Source organism: Hyperoodon ampullatus, assembly GCF_949752795.1.
Source record: "Hyperoodon ampullatus genome assembly, chromosome: 1".
Taxonomy (NCBI): domain Eukaryota; kingdom Metazoa; phylum Chordata; class Mammalia; order Artiodactyla; family Ziphiidae; genus Hyperoodon; species Hyperoodon ampullatus.
In genome coordinates, this window is record NC_136914.1 from 222,145,932 (window position 1) to 222,164,054 (window position 18,123).

An 18,123-nucleotide genomic window follows, 5' to 3' on the forward strand; every position below is an offset into this window, starting at 1 on the left:
AATAAATTATGGTTTATCCAGACTGCAGAATATTCCTTAGCAGTTAAAAAGAGTGAGGTAGCTCTGTTGGGTGTTGACATTAGTTTATATGAGGTGAATGTTGCATATAGTCAGTGAAAAAGTTACAGAGTAATGTGTGTGAAATACCATTTTTGTTCTTAGAGTTAAAGGAGACACAACCGCCCTCAGGTAGAGTAAAACAGAACTGTGACCCTGACTTGCGTGGAGGGAAACCGAGGGGCATCGTTGTGAAGCCACCCACGGCTCCACTGTCATGACAAGGGCTGTTTCTGGGTTTCTGATCTCAGCCTCGGTGGGCAGGGGTCACCCTATGGAAATCAAGGGCAGCCAGGCTGGGGGCTCTGGAGCAGAGTGAACGGTTTATCCCAAAGATGCTGCCTCTGGTCGGAAGGCCCTGGCTGATTAGCAGGTGAGCATGGCACGCGTCACTCATGGAGCCCACAGCTGGAGTCCTGATCCCCCAGCCCCCCAAGGATATACAGAGAAGCCGTATTGGCAAAGCCCTGCCCGGGCCCTGCCTGTGGCGGTGTGCAGGGTGATTTCCCACCACCCTGGGGCTGGCAGGATGCAGCCCTGTTTATAGAGGAGGAATAGGACTTGCTCAAAGCCACCTCAGGAGGAAGGAGAGTGGGGGCCAGACCCTTACCAGGGCAGGTGCTGCCCCTAAAGGATGGTAGGTGTCAGCTCTTGTGGGCGAGGACCTGGGTTTCGAGTCCCAGCTCTGCCCTGTGGTTGTCATGTGGTCTTGGGCACGTTCCTTAGCCTTTTTGTGCCTCAGTTTCCTCTCGTGGGGAGCTGTTGGAACTACTGTTGGGGCTCCCTCTGCCCTGGGTGCTCCGGGATGTCTGCCAGGATGAGCCAGCGCAGGTTTACCCCAGGTTCCCTTTGCTGGGTTGAACTTTGCCCTCTTTCTTAATGGTGGCCCCGGGCGAAGCTCTCTGGGCTCCGTCCAGCAGGCCTCCTTCACCAGCTGGCTCCTCCGGATCTCCCAGTTCCCTGGGCATCTGTCTTCTTGTCCGACTACCTGCCTCGAGGGCCCAGATGTCCCCAGCACCCAGCCCCGGGCCTGCCAGAGATGTGGTTGTCATGGTCACCACCATCATCTTCACTGTCATTCACTGAGTATTTGCAGCATGCCGGGTGCTTCAAGACAGTCCTGTCAAGTAGCTACTGCTAGTGCCCCATTTTACAGATGTGGAAACTGAGGTTGGAGAGGGTTAGGTGACAAGCCTTGGTCACACAGGGACGAGCTGGCAGAGGTGCTGAGGGTGTGTCTGCTTCCCGAGCCGGGCTCCCACCTTACCCAGAATGCCTGGCTCTGTCCCCTGCAGCGCCCAGCACTTGACCAGCCTGTGACCACGTCCGGGGAGGACTAGCTGGTGGCTAACCTTCCAAGGCTGGGGAGTGGACCAGAGAACCCATGGCTCCCAGAAATGTGCCCTCAGGTTCCTCGAATCCCTCTGGGCCTCAGACTCCCCCTCTGCGAAAAGAGCCACTAGGTTGGATAATCTCCAAGGTCTCCTCTGGTTTCTACATTCCCATGCACTTCATTCTAAATTGAATTTATTAGTAACTAGTAAAGTGATGTTGTGAGCTCAGCGTGTCCCTTTGATCCGAGCTCAGAGGCCCAGGCAGGTCAGAGAGAACATACTGGATGGCGGGTGAGGCAGCCACGGGTGTGGAAGGTGTGCCACGTGTTTCATAAGGGCCCTGGCTTCAGGCCTGCCTGATGTCTGTCTGACCTCGTTGCTGTCCCCCTGAGTTCGCTGGCTGGCTAGCCCAGACTGAGAGGCTCAGCCAGGGCCACCTCCATGCGTCACCACTGCTCTTGTTCTCTTCTCTCCGTCCAGACTTTGGACTCTGTTTCTTGCCTGGACCCTGACGCCACAGTCTGCCCAGCAGAGTGTCCAATGGAGAGTGGGGAGGGACCTCCAGGGACCTAGCGGCTGGCTGTCAGCCTGGCCAAAATGTCTCCTCTGGTGGGTCGGTGGAAAGATGGAGGGGATGCAGCAGACCCAGCCAGAGCTACTGGCCAAGGCCTTACTGGCGTCTCTCAGCATGCGCGGCCCCGTGGTGATGCCAGCACAGGGCAGGGCTCAGGGCGCGTCCTCTGTGCCCCACCCTGGAGAGCCAGAAGGCTAGGCGCTCCTGTTACCCCATTTCATGGTTGGGACTCAAGACTCCCAGGAGTCTGGCCCATGGATGCCTGGCCAAGGGCACGTGCAAGGTGCAGGTGCCGGACCGCAACTGGGGAGCCATGGGCCAAAAGCCCTTCTGTTGCTGCTCCAGCCAGAAGGCATCTCCCTGCCCCTAAGCTGAGGCCCTACATCAGGGCACACGGGGAGCTGGACCTGGTCCCTCTCAGGATCCACGTGGGTGCCCCTTGGTGTGTGTGTGACTATATTTTTCTTTCTTTCTTTCCTCCTTCCCTCCCTCCCTCCATCCCTTCCTTTTTGACTGTATTTTTCTACCGCAGAACTGCCCCTGCTCTGTTCATGGGCTCCTGTGTGACCTTCTATTTTTAAAAAATTGGGTTCTTAGAACAAATAGGCACTTTGCGAGTTTCAATTTTCCAAATGTGTGTTTTCAATCTCTGTGGCTTTCTAAAAGGAAAGCAGCCACAGATCTCAAAATCAGACGGTGGCCGGCGCTGCCGTGGAGCCCTGCTAGGTAACGAGACCCTGATGCTGAGGGATGGGGAGGCTGAGGCTGATGTTCTCTGAGGGTCTCGGCTGGGTGTTGCCGCCCGAGTTTCGGTTCATAATGACCCCCCGAGGTGTTGTGGGTGTTCTTTCCTCCTCTGAGAAACTGAAGCATATCTGCAGCTGTGGCCATTTCAGTAGTAACAGGGGCCTCTTCCGCATCAGGCAGCGTCTTGGGTTGTAGCCCCAGGGGCAGAGCGGGCGTGGGTAGGGAGGCAGCAATGAGGGGAGACGCCCCTCTCCTCCCCTACACCTCCCTTCCCTCCTGGTATGAGCTTCTTCTGTCTCAGGAGAGGATTCCAGGCTACTTGACCTAGAGGTGGCTCTGGTGGGAGACCAGAATTTCAGCTCAGGGTGGGCCTGTGGACCTCACACAGCTCTTTTGAAGACCAGCCCAGGGATGAGCAAAATCAGAAACAATAAACCCTGCTTCCTCTGCAGTGGGGGAGAAGTCACCCGTCCCCTCTGGGTGCTAACCTCATTTGTCACTTCACGTTTCACCTGCCAGCCTGCAGCCTCACCTTCCCACCCAGGAGCCCACCCAGCCTGAGGGTTCCTCCCCGTCGCCGTCCTGTTGGATTCCCTCCCCCGGGGGTGGGGGGTGGGATTTGGAGTCGCCATCAGCCTGGCCTCCCAGACCCTCCACACATGCCCCCTCTGTAGGACCCAGCCCGTGCCCCTCGGAGCCCCACGTGGGCGCAGGTGGTGAGCGCAGGGGAGGGGAGGTTGTGGCAGCCGCCATGGGCCCCGCTGCTTTGTCACAGGGTGGCTGGGGCGAGGTGGGTGAGTGCCCTGCCTGCTCTGGGCAGTTGGGGCAGGTAGAGCGGGGAGGAAAGTAGGTTGGGCGAGCCTGCCCGCCGGCCACTGGCCGGTGTTCTCGGCTCACGTTCAGTGAGCACTTACTGTGGGCCAGGCCCGAGCAAGCACACTGCAGGTCTCACTGGAGCCTCACAAGGTGAGGCTGTTATCGTCCCCATTTTCCAGATGAGGAAACTGAGCCACAGAGAGAAGAAACAGCTTGTGGAGGTCCCACAGCCATTAAGTGGCAGAACCGGGACCAGCCCACAGTCATCAGGCTCTGAAGCACTTCCTGGTCGCTTCTCGGCCACCTGGCCTCCGCTCACTGTTAGAGCATCTTTCTTAGGCATTTGTTCCTCAGCCTGCGGAAGGCGTGACTCGATCCTCACCCTTGTGCCTGGGCCCATCCTCCGGCTCCACTGTGCTTTCTCTTCTGGAATCTTTAACACCCTTGCACCAGGAAGGATCAGAGATGGGCACTGGAGCAGTGCCGTCCACAGGCGGGGTCGGCTGTGAGCGTGGGGTTTCTTCCTGAAGCTCTCTGGGAAGCAGAATGACTTGGTTCCATTACCAGGTGGGCCCATCAAATCCGGAATTTGGCTCAGTTAAGTGCTTCTCATAGAAAAGCACTGCTGTGCTTCAAGGGCTGTGAAAGCCAAGTGGGAAGAGGATGGGCTCTGCCTGGGCAGGGGCCGGGGTCTGGGGGGCTTCCTGGAGGAGGAGACATACGAACCAGGCTTTGACGGATGGGTAGGATTTGGCCATAGGGGAGGGTGAAGGCAAAGACTCAGGGTGATGAGAGGGTCTTCAGGGTCAGATGAAGGTGACAGATGGCTGGGGTGGGGTGGGGTGGGGACCAAGCTAGGAGGGGCCTTATTCAGTGCAGCCTCCTCGCCCCCTGCCCAGCCCCTCTTCGGCGAGCCCAGAGGGCATCAGGCTGTGGAGCAATGCCAAGGTCAGTCAGGATGTCCAATAATCGTTCTAGCCCTCTACCTACTACGAGAGGTAATGAGAAGGTTTCCATTATTTTCGGGTGAGCGCCCCCGGCAGATGCCGACAGCCAGCAGATGTGTGAGGTCCGAGGTGATTTGCAAGGGACCAGTTCATGTGATGCTCGGTAATTGCATCAGGCGACGTTGTCACTCAGAGCTTGTCCTGGCCTCCGGGATGAGGTAAAGGTCAGTTCAAAGAGCCGTTGCGGCCACGGGAAGTAGGGGCAAGTACCCACCCTCTCGGGGGGTCTGGGGACGGTGCAGTGGACTGAGGCCGTGGTCTCAGAGGGGCCGTCTGGCCGGAACCCGGCTCTGGGCTGCCAGGACCCTGCGGTAGGCCCCCTGTGCCCAGGGTTCTTGGGTGTCAGGAGATGGGGTGACATGGCCTGTCCTGGATCTGGGCCCAGTCCGATGTTGAAATCCTTTGGATTCACTCCCCTTGGGAGGCCCTTTGCAGACTGTGCTGTGGCCCTGAAGCCACGCCTGGCTCCGGCTTTCCTGACATTGGATTCGTGTGTTCCAGGCCTCCCGAGGCTGAATCTGACCTCTGGCAGCAGACCCTTCCAAGAGATGCCGAGGCTTTGGTTCCTTGGCTGTCTTAGTCTGCCATAACAGAATACCGCAGCCTGGGGGCCTAAGCACAGAGGTTTAGCTTCCCACAGTTCTGAAGCTTAGGCATCCGAGACCGAGGGGCCGGCAGGGTGGGTCTCTGGTGAGAGTCCTCTTCCTGGCTTGCTCGGTGGCCGCCTTCTGCTGTGTCCTGACACGGCCTCTTCTCTGTGCTCGCAGGGGGATCTCTGGTGTCTCTTGCTATAAGGACACTAATCCTGTCACGTCAGGGCCCCACCCTTCTGCCCTCACTTAACAACCTTCGTTACCTCCTGAGGGAGTCGACCTACGATTTTGTGGGAGGGACGCAAGTCAGCCCACAGCCCTGGCCATTCAGGGCCTCTCCTTCAGTGCTGACCCACCTTCTCACACTCTGTCCCCTGTGCACACACAGGTGTGCCCCATGCACACCCTTCCCCACCCTGGGAAGGTGTCAGTTTCCTGCCCAGCAGAGACGAGCTGGGCCTGCCCCGGCGGGTGCCTCCCTTACTGGGGAAGCACCAGCATCTTCCCGCCCTGGGCCAGAGCCTGGGCCGCCACCTTGTAGCCAGCCGCGGGCCCGTGGGCCCTGCTGCTTACAAGCCGAGCAACCTTCTCAGGTCTCTGCCCCCCGGAGCCTCTGTTCTGTCGTCTCTGGAACGGGGACCGTGGCTCTTGCCTCCTCAGCTTGCTTTCTCAACATGTGCTTAGGGCCCCCTGTGCTCCAGGCACCGGGCCCTGGGGGGTGCATGTAGGGGGCTCTGCCCTTAGGGGGTGAGGATGAAATCAGATCATGGATACTGAGCCCCAAGGCAAGGTCCAGTGTACTGTTGTATTTATACTTTACGATTTTAATAATAATAATGAACACTTCTGTTATTTTTAGTAATTAAGAAAAATGAAGAGAGGACCTGGGACTCGTGCCAGAAAGTCAAAAGGGGGTGCAGTCAGGGGCACAAATGGAGAGAACCACAGGGAGGGGCCTTCCCCCAGCATGTCCCACCACTTTCCAGGGACTGATTCAATCCTAAAACGAGTACTTTGATTTTAAAGCATGTGTTTTGGATGAACTTATGTTGTATTTCAAAGGAGAACAGTGGCTGAAGTGTCCTGAAGTGAGTTCTGTTATTTACTCATTTTTTTATGGGCATCGAAGTTTTGTTTGGAATAGCAGATGTGAGGCACTGTCATCTCACTGTCACACCGATTGCTCACTGTTCTGAGAAGGTCACATCATAATCCATTAGCAATAATTAGTCCCCCGGCACCCCCTGCCGTCTTCTCTCAACTGCTCCATTAACTTGAGTGCGATCGCACATCCCGGGCACCAGTCAATGAAGATCTGTCCGTAATGTACAAGGTGATGCTATTAGTTACAATGTATTAACTGCCTAATTTAAAAATACAAAAGCTGTCTTTATGAAGGGCAATTAACCACTAAACGTAATTGATAATTCATAACCCCCTGATTAGGAAAGACAAATACTAAGAAAGAATTGATTACGACATTGTCAGCCTCTCTGTCTACGTTCGCCCTGTTGTCAGTAGATCTGCCAATTTTTTTTCCAAATCGCACCTGTCCGTTCCAGTGCTCAGAGGGTCTGAAAGCTCACTGTAACGTGGGAATGCGTGTCTTCACCACTGAATCCTGTCTGTTTCCATCAGGGCACCCTTGGGGGAAGCAGTAGGCGCGGTCCTAAGGAAGGGTCCCTCTCACCAGCTGTCATCTGGACTTCCCATCACTCAGTCATTCAGCAAGCGCTTATCGGGGGCCTGCCATGTGCCAAGCCCTGTGTGAAGTGCTGGGGGTGCTGAGGAGCACCCAGCAGGCCCCATTCCTGACCGCATGGAGCACATGGGTCCAGGAGAGAGACGGTGAACAGATACAGAAATGAGACGATTGGAGATACTGATTACCGTTAGAAAGAAAAACCTGGATAGAGACAGGGTAGGGGCAGCGTCCCACAGGATGGTTGGAGAAGGGGACATACAGACCCTCCATCTTTTCCCTAGGGTTTCTCGGGCCTCTTGACTTGCAGCCTGGTGTCTTCCACGGCCCCCCACCACGCTCTCTGCAGACGCCAAATATGAAGGCTCCCTCGCGGTGGCCCGGGGTTCATCCAGGGAGGGCTGTGTGCTCTGGGCCGGGCCAGAGGTGTGGCCAGCCCACCTCTTCTCACTCCCCCCGGCCCGCTGGCCCCCTTGCTCGGCCTCCGCGCCGGCCTCCTCTCCTGCCCGGCCACACCTGCAGCGCTGACGCTTACCAGGTCCCCGCTTCCTTCTGCCGGCCGCTCTGCCTTTGCCTCTTTGCTTCCCTTCGGGTCTCAGCTCCGGAGCTCTCTCCTCCCCAGGGAGGCCTCCCCGACCTTCCCACCCTCCCTGGCCACCCTGTCTCTTCACCTGTTTGGTCCTTCCCGGCACCTCTCTGTTCTCAATCCCCGATTCCCCTTCCTTTGTGTGGTCTTCTGCCCCACCTGCTGACTGAGGGCTCTGGGGGTCAGAGACCCTGCCTGTGGACACCGTGGCCTTTCTGTGCACCCACCCCAGCCAGGCATTTAGTAGGTGCTCAATAGCTGCCTGTAGAGGGTTGAACGTTATTTCATTGGGGTCTCTTTAGGCATCAGCCTTGTGGCTTTGCATTCGGTGAGCCTGCCCAGGTGCAGCTGGGATGCAGAGCCTCCTGTGAGCTCGGATGGGAAGGATGTCGATGCCGCTGACACGCTGCAGGCATCCCAGGCTCACCTCACGTTCACTCGCCCATGTGCCTGGTGACTCTGGCTGGCAAACCTTTCTTCAGTGACAGCGATGAGGAGACATACCTCAGCTTGGCCCCTTGACCTTTGTATTTGGGAAAGTGAGCGTACAGAGTCAGCTCAGATGCTAAGTGGAAATGCTCGTTGTGACGGGAGGTCCAGAGGGGCAGCCAGGACGCTCGGAGGTGAGCCCCGCGAGGCTGAGCGGCATGGCGCGGTGGAGGAGGTGTCGAGTGTGGGAGAGCTGGCGTGTGCGCAGGCAGTGTGTCCCAGGGGAGGGTGGGGACGTGTCCCAGGCAGAAGGGGAGGTGCGGGCGGAAGCCAGGTGGGAACCTTGGGGGGAGCCTCAGCTGTGTCAAGCGCAGTGAGGGTGAGCATGGTCTGCTCCAGCTCCAAAACCCCCGGGCTCAGTCGAGGCCCAGCTCAGGGGCCCGTGGCGACCTGGCCTGCGCCCTCGGAGAAGCGCCTGTCCAGCCCCCTCCGCAGGAGGCCACACCGCCTGCTGACAGCCCCCCCACCTGTCTCCCCACTTGCAGACTGAAGCGGTCCCAGCTGAAGGTGAGGTTCTGCACCAACGAGTCTCAGAAGTCCCGGGGGGACCTGGTGGGGATGCTTCGGCGTCTGGGCTTCGACATCTCAGAGGGCGAGGTGACCGCCCCGGCCCCTGCCACCTGCCTGATCCTGAAGGAGCGAGGCCTGCGGCCACACCTGCTCATCCACGACGGTAGGCCTGCCGGGCCCTGGGACCTGGTTGGGGTGAAGGCGCCTCCTTTCCAGGTGGGGGCTGGGGAGGGGCTTCTTCTCACCTGGGCCAAACCACTGGGCAGGACACAGAGGTAGCACGTGGCTCCTGTTGACACCTGTGGGCTCCCTGCTGGGGACCTGGCCCCATCATTCCCGGCCTCGTACCGGAGGGTGTTTGGAGGCAGGTTCCAGGTGGCTCCTCAGAGGAAAACCCTGAATTTGCTTTCTGTGATCTAGGATGAAGCAAGGTGGCAAGGAATTGTCAAGGGGGCAAGATTTTAGCCTCTGGTGTGTGTGTGTGTGTGTGTGTGTGTGAGAGAGAGAGAGAGAGAGAGAGAGAGAGACACACACAGAGAGACAGAGACAGACAGAGAGAGACGGGGTGGGTGGATGGAAAGCTAGACTGAGGTCCATAGGTTTCTGAACTACATTTGTGAAAACCAGCCCTGCTGTCCGGCAAACGGCACAGGTTTACTTCCTGATATTAGTCTGAATGAAGGAAAAGAGCCCCTTTGACCCTCAGCGGGGAGTTTTGCTGGAACAGAGAGGAAGGAACAGTAGTACCTGGTACCTTCTGAATATTTAAAAAGAAGAGGGACTTCCCTGGCAGTCCAGTGGTTAAGACTGTGCTCCCAATGCATGGAGCGCGGGTTCAATCCCTGGTCGGGGAGCTAAGATCCCACAGGCTGCACGGTGCGGCCAAAAAGATAAAAAGAAGAGACGGAGCAGCGCTTCAGAATTCAGGACACTTTTCTTTAGCTGCACTGAGCCTTCTTCCCTCCTCTGCACTTGGTGTTTTGATTTACAAACCTCTGGCAGAGACCAGAATGCTCTTCCGCCTCCGGACAGGGGTGGGCCTCCAAGAGATGGAGGGAGCTCCCTGGAGGTCCGGGCGTCCAGTCCACGACTCTGGCGCCAGTCGAGGGCGACATGCCCAGCCTTTAGAAATCATGTTTCTCCAAATGCTTCCTCTGTGATCTAGGATCCCTGCCAGTGTCTTTAGAACAGGTCCTTAAAGAAACAGAAAAACTTAAGAAAGAAAATCCTCCCCTCCCCAGGGCGAACGGAGGGGTGGGGTGGAACTACCAAAGGTGAGAGGGAAACTCAGAGTTTGCCTTGAAGGCATCGTTCATCCGTGAGTCCAACAGGCAGATGTGAGAGCTTGAGAGGCCGAAGGGGAAGCCAGGTGCTCTTCCTCACCTGCAATCCTGCGTCTGTGTTTTCCATAGGTGTACCTGACTTTTCAGACTTTGAATCTTTTTCAAGTTTTATTGTCGATAAATCTTCCCCCCACCATTTTATTACGAGAATTTTCAAACATCCAGCAAAAGCTGGAAGAATTTTACTTGGAATACCTTCACCTTGATTTTACCAGTGACATTTTGCTATATTTTCTTCATTTTATGTCTACCCATCCCTCCATCCATCTATCCATCTTTATCTTTTTGATGCACCTCAGAGTAACTTGCAGGCATGGGTACACTTCCCCTAAACACTTCACATCATTAACTAGAGTTCAATCTGTTTTGTTTTTTCTTTTCATGTAAAATTTACATGTGCATTGAAATACAAAAATCTCAAGTGTACTTTTGCTGAGTTTTGACAAATGCACACATCTGTGTAACTCAAACCCCTATCAAGACCTAGAACATTATCGGGACTTCCCTGGTGGTCCAGTGGGTAAGAAGACTCCATGCTCCCAATGCAGGGGGCCCGGGTTTGACCCCTGGTCGGGGAACTAGATCCCACGTGCATGCTGCAACTAAGAGTCTGCATGCCACAACTGAGACCCAATGCAGCTAAAAAAAAAATATATATATATATATATATATGTATTTTTTTTAAGACCTAGAACATTACCATCACCCCAAAAGTTCCCTCATGTCCTTCCCTATTAGTCCCCATCCCCAACCCCTTTAGAGGCACCCACTGTTTGGATTTTTTTCCATTATAAATCAGTTTACTGTGTCTAGAATTTCATATAAATAGAATCACACAGCATCTAGTTTTTGGGGTTCCCAAGACCACCCTCAGGCTTGATGATTTGCTAGAAGGACTCACAGGGCTCAGAAAAGCCGTCCTACTCACAGTTATGGTTTATTACAGTGAAAGAATACAGATTAAACTCAGTGAAGGGAAGAGATGCATGGGCAGAGACCAGGAGAATCCAGGCGCGAACTTCCAGGGGCATTGTGCTGGGATGCACTTCATTCTCCCAGCAGCGCGATGTGTGACAGTACGCCTGAGGTGTGGTCACCCAGAGAAGCTCACTGCAGCCTTGTGCCCAGGGTTTTTATTAAGGGTCAGTCAGGTAGGCATGCAGCGCCCGTGTGACTGACCTTGGCTACTCTGTCTCCAGGCCCCCAGGTGTCAAACTGACGCAGCGTGGCTGGCCCAGGGCCCCAGGCACACAAAAGCGCTCTTTCCAGGCAGGATATTCCAAGGGCTCAGCGGTGATCTCGCGGGAGGTGGTGGTGGGCCTGATCTGAAGACAGCCTTTTTTTGGATGTGCAAGGTTTGAGCAGCCCAGGCCTACTGAGTTAACCGTTCCTTGTGTGCAGGGCTTCCTTCACCCAACATACTGTTCGGTTGCATGTGTCAGTAGGTCTTTTCCTCTTGATTGCGGAGTGGCATTCTATTGAGTGAACGTCCCATGGTTTGTTTATCCCTTTCCCTGTTGACAGATACCTGAGTTTGGGGTTTTTTTAAATTAATTAATTAATTTATTTATTTATTTTTGGCTGTGTTGGGTCTTTGTTGCTGCGCATGGGCTTTCTCTAGTTGCGGCGAGCAGGGACTACTCTTTGTTGCGGTGCGTGGGCTTCTCCTTGCCGTGGCTTCTCTTGTTGCAGAGCACGGGCTCTAGGCGCATGGGCTTCAGTAGTTGTGGAACGCAGGCTCAGTAGTTGTGGCTCAAGGGCTCTAGAGTGCAGGCTCGGTGGTTGTGGTGCACGGGCTTAGTTGCTCTGCGGCATGTGGGATCTTCCCCGACCAGGGATCGAACCCATGTCCCCTGCATTGGCAGGTGGATTCTTAACCACTGCACCACCAGGTAAGTCTCCTGCCTATGGTTTTGAACTAAGGGAACTTCTGGGGTAATGCTGGTGTTGGGGTGGGGGTCCCAGGGGTGGGCCCATCATCTTTCAGGATCCTAGCACACTCTGTGTGCAGCCAGAATTCCTTCATCTGTAAAGTGGGAATAGCACCCCTTCCTTGCCCACCTCTCATGGCAGCTTGAGGATCAGAAAGAGCATCTGAGAAAGGGCCAGGCAGACGAGGCAGACACAAGTGTTCCTGGGAGGAGATGGGAGGTGGGCCATGTCAGCCGGAGCTTTATCCTCCTCTCTCTCTCCCTCCTCTCTCTCTCTCTCTCTCTCCCTCTGTCTCACCAGGAGTCCGCTCAGAATTTGATCAGATCGACACGTCCAACCCAAACTGTGTCGTAATTGCAGATGCAGGAGACGGCTTTTCTTATCAAAACATGAATAAAGCTTTCCAGGTGCTCATGGAGCTGGAGAATCCTGTGCTCTTCTCACTGGGAAAAGGGTAAGTCAGCTGCAGGGAGAGTCGTTTATGGCCACTTTGGGTCATGGTCTGTGTGACTCTGACTTAACAGAATCAGCAGAGAAGATGGGAACAGTGGGTGTGGGGTGGACGCAGGGTGACTCCGTCTTCCTTCCCTCCCCTTTTCCTGCTTTTTTCCCTTCATTTCTTCATTCCTATCTTTTGATAATTTTTGAGGAAATTCCCTGTCTTTAGGAGCTGGTTGGTCAAGCTTCCCTGCGGGCCTGAGGCTGGAAGAGGCCAGGGGCAGGGGAGGGTCACTGCAGAGGAGACCCCTGGAGATCTCAGGGGCCTGTGTTGACTGTCCTGAGTTTAGGTGCATTTTCACAGGATACAGCACAAGACTTGGATGGATTGGGCCAAGGGGGCACCTAAGTAGTAGAAAATAGGCTCGAGGGCCTGTGGGATGCTCTTGTCTGGGCCCCATATCTCTGGCCGCACAGCACAGTCCGTGTAAAGTTGTGATTTTGTGACCCACATTTTTGTCCGAGTCTTCAGCCTGAGCCTCACTGTCTCTTTTAAAAAACCATGTTGGTTCTTTTTCTTACCATCTTTTACCACCAAGACAGCACATGTTCACTGAAGAAAAATTAGAGAACGCAGATGAGCAAAAAGAAGAAAACAAAAAGGATTTTCAGTCCCACCGCATGAGAAAACAACTGTCAACGTATTGATATACGTCCTTCCAAGTGGTGTCCTGTGCAGAGAGATTGTTACACACGCGTGTATTCACAACATCGGTGTCAAACTTGACCTACTTCTGTCACGCATTTTTAGTTGTTCACCAAACATTTTGTGAACCACTTTGCATACAATAAGTAGATGTCTCTGTGGTGAGGTTATTCCTATCAATTTTTTTTACAGTTATTTTTTAAAAATAACTATCCTATAGTTATTGTAACCAACACCTGCTGATGGACATTTGTGGTGTTTCTAGTTTTCTACCAAAGTAAGGCTGTGATCGGTATCTTTGTGCATCTCAGATGATGTGTATCTTTGAGGCTCTTGGTGTATGTTGCCAAGCTGCTCTCCAGAAAGCTGTGCAGATTTAATCTGTCCTCAGTGGAAGCAACACTAGGAGTTTAGAACCACGAGGATGCTGTGGAGCTCTATCCCAGCTTCTCGTGCGGGGCAGGAATTCTGTGGCCATCTCTGGGGGAGCCTTTCTCAGCTTAGGTGCTTCTGGTGATTGGGAACTTCCTACCTCTGCCTGCTGAGCAGGGCAGCTATTCCAGGTTACACCAGGGGGGCTTTTTATCTGGCCGCCAGCCATTGCTAAGCACTTTGTGTAGTTCCGTGTTTAATTCTGACCACAACCCTGTGAGCTGTAGGCAGTGTCATTGCCATTTTACAGATGGGCATATTGAGGCATAGGGAGGTGAAGTAAGCCATGGTCCCCCCATCTGTAAGTGCCAGCATGGCCAGGAGTGCCCCCCAGAGCCTGTGCTCTGTCACCTCTAGGCTACATTCAAGAGCAGACATTTGGTCCACACAGGATCTTAAATTTTTTTGAGGATGTTTTAAAAATGGGGAGACTTTACGTAAAATAACCAGATTTCTGGATCCCTCTGAGAAATCAGAAGATCTGGCAGTACTGGCCCCACATTCCCGAGGGCACCACAGCTTGGCTGGAGCCACTGGTCCATTAGTTCTGGTGCTCCACAGACCCGACCATGCCCTACGGCCCCTTCTCCAAGTTTCAGAGTTGGTTGCCATTCATCTTGTACCAGTTGTTGTTTTTCTCATAGTAGAGAAATATCTTTTCATGGCTATGTCTCTTTCAAAATAGGCAAATGAAAGATTTAAAGAAAGAGAAGAGAGGATATATTTCTTTTCGGAGCTACAAATATTCTAGTGTGTTTATGATGAAAATAAAATGCGTCCTGTATTAGTCAGTGTTCTCCAGAGAAACAAAACCAACAGGATGTGGAGATGTATATACAGGCAGTCCCTGACTTAGCGATGGTTCGGATTATGATTTTTCGACTTTGTGATGGTGTGAAAGCTCTGCACGTTCAGTAAAAATCAGACTTCGAATTTTGATCTTTTCCCGTATGCAATAGGATACTCTCTTATGATGCTGGGAAGTAGCAGCAAGTGGCAGCTCCCAGGCAGCCACTCGACCACGAGGGTAAACAGCTGATACACTTTACGACCATTCTGTACCCAGATCGCCATTCTGTTTTTCTCTTTCAGTACAGCATTCAATAAAATACATGAGATATTCAATGCTTTATTATAAAATAGACTTTGCGTTAGATGATTGTGCCCAGCTGGAGGCTAATATAGTGTTCTGAGCACATTTAAGGTAGGCTGGGCTAAGCTATGATATTTGGTAGGCTGGGCTTTTTTTTTTTTTTTTTTTTTTGTGGTACGCGGGCCTCTCACCACTGTGGCCTCTCCCGTTGCGGAGCACAGGCTCTGGACGCGCAGGCTCAGTGGCCATGGCTCACGGGCCCAGTCGCTCCGCGGCATGTGGTATCTTCCCGGACGGGGGCACAAACCCGTGTCCCCTGCATCGGCAGGCGGACTCCCAATCACTGCACCACCAGGGAAGCCCAGGTTGGGCTTATTAAATGCATTTTTGACTTACGATATTTTAACTTGTGTTGGGTTTATCAGGACGTAACCCCATGGTAAGTTGAGGAAGATGTGTATATAAAGAGAAGTTGATTGTGGAGTCTAGGTATGTCCAAAATCTGCAGCATAGGCCAGCAGTCTGGAGATTCAGGGAAGAGTTGCAGTCTAAATGCCAAGGCTGTCTGCTGGCAGGTTCCTTCTTGCTCAGAGAGGTCAGACTTTGTTCTGGTTGTGCCTTCAACTGACTGAACGAAGCCCACCACGTTATGGAGGGCAATCTGCTTTACTCAGGTCCACTGATTTAAATGTTAATCTCATCCAAGAGACATCTTCACAGCAGCATCCAGAATACTGTTAGACCAAATATCTGGGGAGCTTGGCCCAGCCAAGTTGACATAAAATTAACTGTCACAGTCCCTTCCAAACCTTACCTTCTTCAGTTTAGGTCATTGCAAACCACAGAACCTGGCCTGCTTAATTCTTTTACACTCCTGGGTTAGTCCTGTAGGCATCCCTGAAGTTACCAACCCCTCACTAGAGAACAACACAATTAAGAAGCCCTGTTTTAGTGACTTCCCTGGTGGTCCAGTGGTTAAGACTCCATGCTCCCAACACAGTGGGCACAGGTTTGGTCTCTGGTCAGGGAACTAAGATCCTGCATGCCGCACGGCGGGGCCAAAAAAAAAAAAAAAAAAAAAGAAACTCTGTTACAACTCATTTATGTTAAATTTTTTTTCTTTAAAATTGTCTCTAATTATTAAAAGTTACTATTCCAGATAAGGGGTAGTAGTCAAAATAGGTATGTTGTTGAAAATGAAAAAAAAATGAGATCAGTTTCTTTTAGCTTTGTAATTCTGTAACACATTCAACAGTAGGCAAGTGTTTGTTTTCCAGATAAGCAGTTAGTGGGGTCTCTAGCTGCTCGGGATTCTGGCTTAGGCTATGGGTTGGGTACTCAAAAATCAGAGAAAGGGACCAACAGCTTCTGGGCCTAGGTCATAGCTTCCTGGGACAGCCCAAGGACCCATGAAGAGATGCTGTCGTATCCACGTGGGGGTCACTGGTGGTGAGGGGCTGTCCTCCACTGGAGTGGGGCTGTGCGGAGTCCCCAAGGAGGCAGGGTGGCGGGGCACTGGGGCAGAGTGTCCTCCTCCTAGAAACGGTGTGATTTACATTTGGCATCTGTTTGGACCGAGAGTGGGAATTGCCTTTGTAATTTCTTCTGTCATGCTGCCCTCGGAAAATTAAGCTGTTTACGCGACAGACTATGGAAGGTTAATGGCTCTTGTGGGAAAGGTCAAGTGGTCATTTTGAAGGGAGTTTGTGCTGAATAATAGGAAGGGCAAAAGAAATAAAGCATAAAATCTATCTGACTGCTTCTCTCCGGCTTTTTCCTGTCTTTCCAGAATCCACAGTTTCTTCTTTGTGGCCAGAACACTCAGGTTCTCACCAGACCTGCTGTTGCTTTTATAATGCCATTAACAAAAGATAAATATATCAAATCTCTTGTGTTTCGGGAATAACCTGCGCCTTTATAAAAAAAAAAGTTAACTTAGGTGCTAGTATTTACTGTATCTCTAAAAATGTTTTCAGCTAACAGATGGCCTTCAAGGTGCCTTTTTGTTTTCCTGGATGAAGAAGAAATAAAGACAAATTCTGGGCACTATAAAAACAAGGCCAGGGCTTCCCTGCTGGTGCAGTGGTTAAGAATCCGCCTGCCAGTGTCGGAGACACGGGTTCGAGCCCTGGTCTGGGAAGATCCCACATGCTGCGGAGCAACTAAGCCCGTGTGCCACAACTACCGAGCCTGAGCTCTGGAGCCCACGCGCCACAACTACTGAGCCTGCGCGCCTAGAGCCCGTGCTCCACAACAAGAAAAGCCACCACAATGAGAAGCCCGTGCACCGCAACGAAGAGTCGCCCCCGCTCGCCGCAACTAGAGAAAGCCTGTGTGCAGCAACAAAGACCCAACACAGCCCCAAAAAACCCAAAAAACAAAAAAACCCCCACAAAACAAGGCCAGATTTAGTTAAAAAAGAAATACTAAGTCCTCTAATTTTGATTTATGGAAGTCAGTTTTTTCTTTAGGTTCTAAAAGTCAGTGTAGCAAAGACAGGGTTTTAACTGCATATTTTCTGCTGCATGTTCAGTTTGTTCTTCCTACCAGGACTAAATTTAAATTTAAGAAAGCGCAGGTAGGTATCTGTCACTCTGGAAAAAAGATTTTGGGGGAGGCTGAGGCGGGCAGAAGGGGTGCCGCGTGGGTGTCCTCGGGAGGCCTTACCGAGGGGAGGTGAGGGGCCCCCAGCTCCTGCCGCCTCCACGCCGCTCTGCGCTGAGGCTGCGCTGGGCCAGAGGCCCCTGGAGCCCTCAGCTCCAAACAGAGCTGTGTCTGTCGCGACAGAGTGGCCTTGTGTTATAATTGTTTCCTTGGCGCCTGGCTAAGCCTCTCCTGTGCTGGCCGCATTCCTCCCTCGGCTCCATTCTCCGTGCCTGGCTCGCTTCAACATGCCCGTCCTCGGGGAGGCCCTCCCCAGCCCCCTCCCTCCCAGTCCGGCCCCTCCCGCGGCGGGCATCTCATGGGGGACGAGGCGGTGGCTCCCTGAGAGCCTGACAGACCCCCGGGCGCCTAGAGCAGCGTCCGGCCCTTGGGGCCCTCAGCAGGGTGCCGAGTCCGGGAGGCTCCGGGCCTGGGCTCTTGCATTCCTCCCCCTTGACCTTCAGGTCTCAGCTTTGATGTGTCCTTCTCTGGGCCGCCTCCCCGCCTCCCTGTCCCCAGCCTGTCCAGCCCTCCTCAAGCAGAGTGCACACAGCATGGGGTTCCACCTGTTGTCACCCATGTCCTGCCCTTTTATATTAGTCTGTGGACTTGTCTGCTTCCCCCCGAGACCGAGAGCCCCTGGGGAGCAGCCTGGGTCTGAGAGCGTCCCCTGCAAAGGGTGTGGGGCAGCTGCGTCCTAAATGTTTTGGGGGACTGAGCTAGTGGATGCCACTGCCCCTGGCAAGCCCAGGCCCCAGCACCCGGCATCTCCCTCTGCCTCTTGGGCAAACTTTGCTTTACTTGGCCATTCCTTCAAACCCTGGACCTAGGAAACCCTGGAGCCATGACCTGAGGAAAGCGTCACACCAAAGTAGTTGATTGTGGAAAAAGAAAAGGAAGCACTATCTTTTTTTTTTTTTGCGGTACACGGGCCTCTCACTGCTGTGGCCTCTCCCGTTGCGGAGCACAGGCTCCGGACGCGCAGGCTCAGCGGCCATGGCTCACGGGCCCAGCCGCTCCGCGGCACGTGGGATCTTCCCAGACCGGGGCACGAACCCGTGTCCCCTGCATCGGCAGGTGGACTCTGAACCACTGCGCCACCAGGGAAGCCCAAGGAAGCA

General features: G+C 53.5%; 1 protein-coding gene across 2 annotated transcripts in view; it reads left to right on the plus strand.

Annotated features, from left to right (window-relative positions):
* LHPP (phospholysine phosphohistidine inorganic pyrophosphate phosphatase) overlaps positions 1–18,123 on the plus strand; it is a gene marked incomplete at both ends in the record, with an annotated part of 137,845 nt that overhangs the window by 8,753 nt on the left and 110,969 nt on the right. For both annotated transcript variants that reach the window (XM_079704854.1, XM_079704855.1), the window contains 2 exons: positions 8,391–8,578; positions 11,991–12,144. In XM_079704854.1, the coding sequence (XP_079560980.1) occupies positions 8,391–8,578; positions 11,991–12,144 (342 nt within the window). The remainder of the gene's footprint in view (positions 1–8,390; positions 8,579–11,990; positions 12,145–18,123) is intronic.